The sequence below is a fragment of the Phaseolus vulgaris genome, chromosome 3 (genome assembly GCF_000499845.2).
Source record: "Phaseolus vulgaris cultivar G19833 chromosome 3, P. vulgaris v2.0, whole genome shotgun sequence".
NCBI lineage: Eukaryota > Viridiplantae > Streptophyta > Magnoliopsida > Fabales > Fabaceae > Phaseolus > Phaseolus vulgaris.
This window is the reverse complement of record NC_023757.2, coordinates 33,600,410-33,609,928: the sequence shown is the minus strand read 5'-3', so window position 1 is coordinate 33,609,928 and position 9,519 is coordinate 33,600,410. Positions and strand designations below refer to the sequence as shown.

The following is a 9,519-nucleotide window of genomic DNA, read 5'->3' as shown; positions in this document are numbered from 1 at the left end:
TGTCTGTAACCCTGCGGTTATCTTATCTGCTGTGCAGTATTAATTGGAATAGCAAACTTAACACATACATGTACAAAAGTCGTTTTTCTTTTGTCTTTGTCTCGCTGTTTCTTTCACACCAAAAGCTACTTTTTTACACAAACCATGGTGCTTTTCCACTCTTGTTTATAGTCTCTTTCTCCCATTGTACATCTCGAGGTTAAGTATGTTATTTTATATTTGCTCATATTGTTGCATGTATCTATCATCTCATTTCTTTTGACAATTCAAAAGAGTCAAAACACTGAGCAGTGAGTGTGGAGTATGAAAGAATAGCTGGTCAAAGAAGATGGAAAAAGTTCTTGTATGCATTCTTCCTTTCTTTTTGTCTCTCACTCAGAATTTCTTGCCACACACAAACCTAACATGTTTCTTATTGTTGTTTTGTGGAAGCTTTAGAAGAAGAAGAGATATGACTAGGTTTAGAAAAGACAGCATTTGGAATACTAAAGAGAATGATTTGGTTATCATTGTCTTTACCTGGTAACCATGTGGTTTTCTTAAATAAATATATACACCTCAAGTATTAATTAATGTGCTATACAAAAATGTGTTATCACTTAGTTTCAGTTAATTTATTATATTGTTTTAGAAAAGGATGTAGACACTGTCAAACACCTTAACACAAAGAGTAAGAGTGGTATGTTTTAAAAAGTGTAGTATAATTGGATATTCCCACTAAATTAGTTAGAATACCTTAGTTATTTTTTAATAAAAATTTAAACTGAAAAGATATGTATGTTAAAAAGAAAAATAAAAAATGATAATAAATAAATAAATAAAATAATCAAAGAAAAATAAATTAGTAATAGTGTTTCTCTAAATGCAAAGAAAAACTAATAATTTTTATTAAAATATAAGAATACAGTAATTTAAAATTTTAAAAAGACACTATTTTTCCTCTTAAATTATCTGCCTAATCATTAGACAAAGAAAATATAATTATGTAACACAGACACTAACACAAACATTGATACGACACGGATACAGACACAGAGATATGTATAATTTTTAAAATAATGTAGGATACGGGGACACGAGTCTATATATTACATAATTATAAATTATATAAATTGACAATAAAGATTTATGTACACAAGTATATTTCAGTTTTTTTAGCAGAAAGATGTTTTTTATGGCTAATTCAAAAAGATTTGTTTCTTATTTTTATAATCATGCTAAAAATTTATACAATAAGTTTGAATTTTTAAAAAATTAATGTATTTTTTCTTTTTAAAATTGTGTTAAAATCATGTTAGAATTGTCAAAAATCCAACAAATAATTTTTTAATTAGACACTTCACAAATATTATTGGAGATCCCACATCAATTAGAGATTAGGAGATATTTCATTGTATATAAGTGAGTGCAAACCTCACCCCATGAGCTGATTTTATAGGGTTGAGTTAGGCTATGAATCTAAAGTCCTATCTAGTACATTGGATAAATTTTCTAGAATTAAAATTATTTTTTATAAATTCATTTACAAAAAAAATCCATGATTTTTATAAGTTTTATTTTTTAATTTATATAAACTAATTTGAGGTAAAAAAAAAATATTTTATCTTTTTTTCTGAAAATATTTATGAAAAAGTTAATCCAAAAATGTTAAATAAAAGTAAATGGTGATGACTAATTAAGTTTGAGCTCATGGATCCAAAGTGTAATGTTTATACAAAGACACATTTATTAAAAGCATTTTTTTTTAATAGGGTAATATTTTATACATTAAAATTATATGGACAATTTTTATAATTGGAAGAATGTTATAATGTCATCATCAGATTCTATATACTGTAAATTTATTATCTTTGTCAAAGTTGTTAATTTTTTAATCAACATTTATAACTGAACTAAAAAAAATGATGGAGAAAGAAAAATAATAGAATATAAAAATAAGATACTATTTTATTAACAGATTATGTTATAAAAAAATTATTAATATTTTGTGCATATTTATATTATATAACTAATTTTTTTCTCCAAAATATATTCTTAATATTTATTAAGATGCTTATTATAATAATAAATAACTAAAAAAGAATAAAATTAATGATAACAAGCAAAAATATTTCACTTTCACTCTTTTTTTTTTCAATCTACTTTAAACAAACTCCTTTTTTTTTTCAATTTTTACTTCGTTCCTCTAATTCAACAAAAAAAAATGTTTGTCGATAACATTTTACACTGGAGAGGAAAACAAAATATTAAAGCCACTTTGGTGGGTGTGAAAAGATGTATATATTAAAGTTTGTTGCAACTACAGTTGGATTTCATTCAGTCTATTTTATTAGTAAAGAGATAACTGTAAAAATTTTGCAATGAATATTAAGATGATTGATTTTGGAATAATAATTAATATATACAACTAAAGCAAAAGGAAATCCATACATAGTTTGTGGGAGTTATGTTTTTCCTTCCTTTAAGGAGATGGTTCCTTATTTGAAAGGATGAGGTGTGTTGTGGTGCTCTAGGATGATGTCACTGCAGTTGTAGAACCCTCTGAGGATATGGCTCCCCAAGAATGGTTCTCATCATCCATTACGCGCCTCCTATGAAAGAAGGTTGGTCTCATTGGCGCGGTAACCATTTCAACTTTGAATGTCAGCAATGCTACAATTTCTGACATCGCAGGTCTCAAATCTGCATGTGGCTGAAGGCACGATAAGGCCACCTGAAATGCTTGCATAACATCCTTTTCTTCCATGCCATGTTCTCGCAGCTTTGGATCCACTATTTCCATCAACATTGACTTCTCATAAAGTTTCCATGCCTGTAAGTAATGAACATTGATTTATACAAGCCTCTTGGAGATTAATATGATACTCATAAATAAGCTGAGAGCTTACATATTCAGGGAGGTACTGCATTTCTGATGGTAAAGTAAGGTCTGTGTTTTTCCTGCAACTGATGATTTCAAGCACAAGAACTCCGAAACTATAGATGTCTGCCTTTTCGGACAACTCTCCTCTAATGGCATACTCAGGAGCTGTATAACCTCTGACAAAAAATGACAACAAAAAGTCAAGAATAGATGTTTCATAGAAACCTAGTTTTAGATGTCTAATACAAAAGTCATGAATGATAGCTTTACTATGTTGCCAAATGATACCTTAAGTTAATCAGGATGGTGGGTGTACACTGCTATAGAGTTATGATCAGGATATTGGCTATATAGCTACTAGAGGAGACTTTTATCTAAAAAGTGATGACCAATGCTTTAGAGGGCTAGTTTCCTTTGAATAAAGAGTCACGACTTCATACTAAGCTAGTTTTTATCTTAAATTAATGTTAGGTGAAGTTACCTAATACAGGTACGTAAGTTGTGTTCCAAGAATTTAGGCCGACAATGTGGTACCTTCAAACATAGAGGACTTACAATGTTCCTGCGAACTGAGTGCTAAGATAAGCTTGGTCTTCAGGGAAGAACCTAGCTAGCCCAAAGTCTCCAATCCTAGGCTGAAACTTCTCATCAAGAAGAATGTTGCTTGCTTTGATGTCTCGGTGAACAATTCTTAACTGCGAATCCTCGTGGAGGTATTGCAATCCCCGTGCTACACCAAGAATAATTTGGAATCTAGTGTTCCAATTCAGAAATTGATCACTCTTTCCTGATCACACAAATATCCAAAGTACGAGTCATTTTGTGAAAACTTAAGACTGTTGAGTTGTTTCAAATACTCATGACCTATTGGATATGGTATACACACACTACATGCAGAGGTTCAAGGAAAGTACTTTCACCAATAACTATGAGGAACTTCGTGACAGTTGATATAAAATAAAGCAGGGATACCATAAATTATGAGGTCCAAACTTCTGTTCTTCATATATTCGTACACGAGTATCTTTTGAGGCCCATCTGTGCAGCATCCGATAAGGCGAACCAGATTTTTGTGTTGGATGCTTGTGATCATTCTCACTTCTGCCAGAAATTCTTTTTCTCCTTGTTGAGACTTGTCAAGAGACAATGTCTTTACTGCAACAAGCCTTCCATCTGCCAACTTGCCCTGTCAAAACAATTGCATTTCAGAATACTAATCACAGCAGGAGTACACTCATTTATGCAAGCCTCAACTACCAAACACAATTTCTTTAACGCCCCCATTAATATGAATTCCAACAACTTGTCCACTGCCTTATTAAAATTTGAATCTATAACATAGTTAGGAAAATATTAACAAGTGCTTTCAGTGCCCTTCAAAATGAATCAGAACTGAAAAGCTCTTGAGGAGAGTGTTATTAACACACCTTACCTTGATTGCCAGTACAACTTCCCCTGATCTCTATTAAAACTTGTCTATTTATTTTTCCTTATTCGAGCCTTCAGGAAACTTGTCGACATGACTCATAAATTAACATAGTTGAATCATGATTAAGAGATCAGGTTCCCAAAACTGACAAATGAAATTGTCTATCAAAGCAAATGACATAAGATTCAGTACCTATACCTGATAGACAGGCCCGAATCCACCACTTCCAAGCAGATTTCGAGGATGGAAATTCTTAGTGGCTCTCCTCAATGTCCGGAAGTCAAAGTAGCTAATTGTCCGAAGGTTCCCACTAATGAACTCCATCTGTCCTGTATACACAAAGCAACTTCAATAGAAGCATTATAGTGCTACACTCTATACATAAATATGTTTCAATTGTCAAATACAAGTTATGCTTTCTTTCAAATACCTTGTTGAATATTTGGGACTATCATCTTCATCACCTCAGACGGTTCAATATATTTCCCTTTTGGTAAGTGCCAAACACAAATAACAGAAGTATAATCATTATAAGCACACTATTAACAAAATTAACCAAATATGCTGCAGGCATATAGATAACTTAAGCAGCAAATATTTTGCTTTGTATGTTATGGTTTCTTCAAATTACCATGTTTCTGACCTGTTAGTGTTGTGTTCTCCGTCACCTTTGCTGGCCCCTTAGTACGCCTCCAAAATATAAACAGAAGAATGAGCAATATGATGAGCAATACAGTCCCCCCAAGGAAGAAGAACACTCCAGGGGCGTAGCGTGACGCGGAGGTTTTCAGAGCCACAGAGGATGAAGGAGGTTCCTCTGCAGTCACTGCGTCAAAGGGTTTCATCGTTGTTAAAAGAACGAACTTGAAAAAATTTAAGAGCTAAAAGAACCCCTTTATGCATCCTATTCCAAATGCAATATTAACAACCATTTCTGATAGATAATAATTAAACTCCATTTGTAATACCTATTCTCAAACTTATATCGTGAAGAAGATCTTGCAATTGGATATGGGTGTTAGCAAGCTATAGTACAATGTTCAAAATTAAAAAAAAAAATGTACATGCTCATAATTCATGAATTTACATGATGTTATGGTGTTGAACATAAATGGAGGATGAAATAAGTAATTTTCTGAGGGTGGTAAATACAATTTGAGAGAGCATGAAGTGAAACCTTGAAGTATTCTCCGAGGCATTCTTGGGAACAGAAGCAAGCATTCTGATTCAAAAGTGTTGGTCAATAATGTCATGGCCAAATATGAAGGGTTAAGTTCAACAACTGGCAACAGCAATCATTTCCGATGGTTATCTGGTTTTGTATTTACCAATTCGTTGTTGCTATTGAACCGAATTGTTATGTTAAAAAAACAAAAAAGAACGTTGGAGAAGCATAGCATTGTGTTGCAATGTAAGGGCGTCCCACAGAATTGATGGAAACAATGCAATAGTAATAGTAATATTTTGTCAGATATTTCAATTGGAGGCATATATACAAATAGATGTGGTCGAATGCAGACATAGAATCTAAAAATCTGTGCACTACGTGATTGTTAAGTTGTGAATAAACAATAAGAATGAGAAGGATTCTCTCTTATTTTCTCCATCACAATGACAAGTTCATCTTAACAATGACAAGTTTACCTCTCTAACACACTTCCACTTCATTTTGTCTTAAAAAAATTTAGATAGACAAAAAATAAAGATATTTATGTATATAAATAGATGTAATTAGTTTTATAATTTTGAATTAAACTTAAAATTTAATCACTGTGAAAAGGTATATTAGAGAATTCAGATCAAAATAAATATGATTTTATAAAATTAAATTATACTTAAGCGTAAATTTTTCAATTATTATTTTTATGTGTAACATTCTCAGAACATTCTTTTTTTCATTTCTAATGCCGTCTTGCCTAGCCACTTGTCACTTTTTGTGTCCCTGGTTTCACCCCAGTTTCCACCGCTGGACTCATGCGCCCCACCATCTCTTTATTTAATTGAAAGAAAAATTAGTTTTCATTTACTTTTCGGTTCTTGTTCATTGCTCAGTAATCCCTTCCAGCATGGTTTCTTCATTTAGACTCTTATAATATCTTTGAATTCGATTTTTTTAGATAATAATTCATTTCTACAGGGAAGTTTAAATGTTTTATAACTAAACATCTTATGATAAAAATTAAAAGAAATTGAAATTATAGAATTTTATAAAATAATTTGATTGTTTAAAATTAGAAATTCCAAATTTCATTAAAAAAGGTAAAAAAAACAAGTATATTATCTACACTTCCTTTTCTCTTATAATATTTATTTTTTCTACTTTGTCTTCTTAGCTCAGTCTAAATTGATTTTACCATAACCTCGATCTTGATCGAGATTTTATTGATATCCATGAGACAATTTTTTAATCTATCATGTAAGCCAAAATGTGTTTAGTCGATTTTTTCTTACAATGTTTAAAATACATTTTTATTAATATAGGTTAGAATTAATTTTTTTTCTTATAAAAGTTTTTATGTTATGTATTATTATGCAACTTGACATCTCAGCTAGGCTGACACATCAAGTAACAACAATAATCTATCATCACATAAACAAAATATTATTAAAAAAAAATACAAAAATATGGGGTATTAGACCAAAATTCAATGTTAACAATTTCCTACCAATAAAATAATTGTCTATATCTATTCATAACAAATTCTAAAAATAGACTAGACGGAAGCCTATTATACCAATAAAATAATTCTCTATGAATAAATCATAAATTAGCTAACTTATCAGCACACGTATTCCATTCATGAAAAATATGAGTAATCCTAAACCTAATTTTCCCACAATAATTAAGACAAGTATTTCATCAATTACGAAGCATCCACGGAACAACAGTAAACGCAACACAAACCAAGGCATAATCACATTCAAGCCAAAACATTAGTAAGCCCCATTTTTTGAGCTTCCTCCATAACATGTATAACTCCATAAAACTCAGCAACCATAGTAGTCTGAACTTCAAGAAACGCAGAGAAAACACCAATAAACTCTCTCATACTCCCACAGAAAATACCTCCACAAGTAGCAAGACCATGATACCTCCTAGCAACCCATCAGTATTAATTTTAACTCAACCTGGTGAAGGAAACTCTCATCTAACAGGAAGAGAACGAAGAATTTTACCACTACGAGTATTAATACCAAAAAATTTAATCACGTTGAAATTCAACATATTATTCTTCATTGAAGTTTTAGACGAATTTCCTACTAGACAAGTTAAAACTTTAATTACCGAAATAGTCCTATAAACGTCAATCTTATCCTGAAATCTAGCATAATTCCTCATATGTCATATCATTCAAATAAAAAAAGTTATCACAACAAGCTTAATCAATTTAATCAAAGAACTAACATCACTCTTAATAAAAGAAAGAAGATCATCCTTATTAGAGAAATGAGAAATAAGAAAAATCTGTCGAACCCAACTCCAAATATGCAAGCATTAGAACATTCAAAAAATAAATGTTGAATAGATTCCTCATGTTTTTCACAAAGCGTACACATAGAACATATATGCAAACCTTTATTCTGAATATGTTAATCTTTAGGAAGTCGCCCGTGAAAAACTTTCCAAATTACTAGAGTTTTAGAAGGCGGGATAGATGAAGACCAATGAATTTACCTCAACCACAAGGAACTCCTGGTTCCAAGAAAAAAGTCCTAGTTGATTTAAAAATGAAACAACCAAACTCATATAGAATCCAATTAGGAATATCATGTTCCTCCCTAACCATGATATGATTAAAAAAATGAGACATCTGCTGTAAAGATAAGAGAATATTCCAATTACAACCTGTTTAAAACTGAGAGACTTGTATCCAGAATGCTAGCACCATCATATAACCCTACAATATTTGCTAAAGAAGTAGTAAAAACCTCAATTATCGTTCAAAAAATTAATAAAAAAAACCATGTACCAACAGTCTAAGAAATATAATAAGTATAGTAGAATAAAACTGCTTAATTATATAAATTATAATTATTTTTTGATTAATGTTAATCATACTTTATCAATGAAAATATATGTGTTTAACATAAAACACTAATGACATTAATAAAGAAAGCTCTTATTAACATCAAGTGAGAACAACACTAACATATTTATTTAAAGAGATTGATATCTTATAGCAATTCTTGTAACAATTTATATTGATTGATATAGTTTATTTTTTTATATGATAAACATACAACAATTTATATGTTATTATTGGTTTGATTGCTCTTTTTAACAGTAAATTTTGTACTTAGTGTTTTTTATTATGTAGTAGAAGGGTAAATGAAGTTTTGAGAATTATATATGTAAACAAATAAAGAAGAACAGAGGTTTGATAGTGGAAGATGAATGGATTCGGATTTGGGAGTGGATTGGTTTTTTAGAGAGAAATTTGGCAATATCCATGCATGCGAATCATTGAACACATAATTTTGGCAATATGCATGCCTAACTCCTTCAACTATGCATGGTTTGACTCCAACAATAATTGAGTTATGTTCACTTCATGCGAACCTCTCTCAGCCTACGCAACTGTTGCCAAAGATAAACATAAACTGTACTTTAGCACTCACTTCTCACCCAACAAACATACTCCTACTTTATTAATGTGTTTATAGTTTTTCTTGAAATTGATTTTAGTTCTTAATTTAAATTTATAATTTTTAAATTTTTTGTAATAAGAAAATTATTGAAATCAATATTTTACAAAAATAAATTCATGTGATAAACGGATTTTTAATATAAATTAAAATATTAAAATATTTTATATTAATTCATCGATGTTATAATACTATAATACATAAAAAAAAATTGTTACATAAAACAAATACCGGTAATGATCACAAGTATTTAAAAGTTCTAAAATTTAAACTATGAAAAAAAATAATTTTACGTTATAATATAGAGAAAGAAAACATAGTTAATCATGAATAATCCACAATGTTCCTTTTACTCTAATTAATTAAAGTTTGATTTTCATTCCCTTATATTTATTATTAAAACATCCTTATTGCTTCCAAAATTTAAATTAGTAAGCTAAAACCTCTTTTACTTTACGTTAATCTTTCTTTTGTATCACCTCTTTATAGAAGGAGAAATGCCTCAATGCTTCATGCGAAATAGCACAGCTGATACAACAAAAAAATTTATGTGAAAATATTATTACAACTAAAACAAATA

General features: G+C 30.1%; 1 protein-coding gene across 2 annotated transcripts; it reads right to left on the bottom strand.

The window, feature by feature from the left end:
* Positions 1-2,380: 2,380 nt before the first annotated feature.
* LOC137807239 (cold-responsive protein kinase 1-like) lies at positions 2,381-5,716 on the bottom strand. 2 transcript variants are annotated; one of them, XM_068607750.1, is made up of 8 exons: positions 5,470-5,716; positions 4,924-5,118; positions 4,723-4,779; positions 4,491-4,621; positions 3,836-4,049; positions 3,419-3,650; positions 2,889-3,039; positions 2,381-2,812 (listed from the first exon to the last, which is right to left on the bottom strand). In XM_068607750.1, the coding sequence occupies exons 1-8, from the start codon at positions 5,543-5,545 to the stop codon at positions 2,510-2,512; spliced, it is 1,359 nt and encodes a 452-aa protein (XP_068463851.1). In that variant the 5' UTR covers positions 5,546-5,716; the 3' UTR covers positions 2,381-2,509. The 2 variants fall into 2 exon arrangements, with proteins under 2 accessions (XP_068463851.1, XP_068463852.1); XM_068607751.1 differs by having other exon boundaries at positions 4,936-5,118.
* Positions 5,717-9,519: the final 3,803 nt, after the last annotated feature.

Coding starts and splice junctions, on each gene's coding strand:
- LOC137807239 (XM_068607750.1), bottom strand. CDS start 5,545: ATGACATTATTGACCAACACTTTTGAATCAGAATGCTTGCTTCTGTTC. Junction 4,780..4,923: donor ACTAACAGGTCAGAAACATG/GTAATTTGAAGA, acceptor ACTTACCAAAAG/GGAAATATATTGAACCGTCT. Junction 3,651..3,835: donor TTTGGACCTCATAATTTATG/GTATCCCTGCTT, acceptor TTGTGTGATCAG/GAAAGAGTGATCAATTTCTG.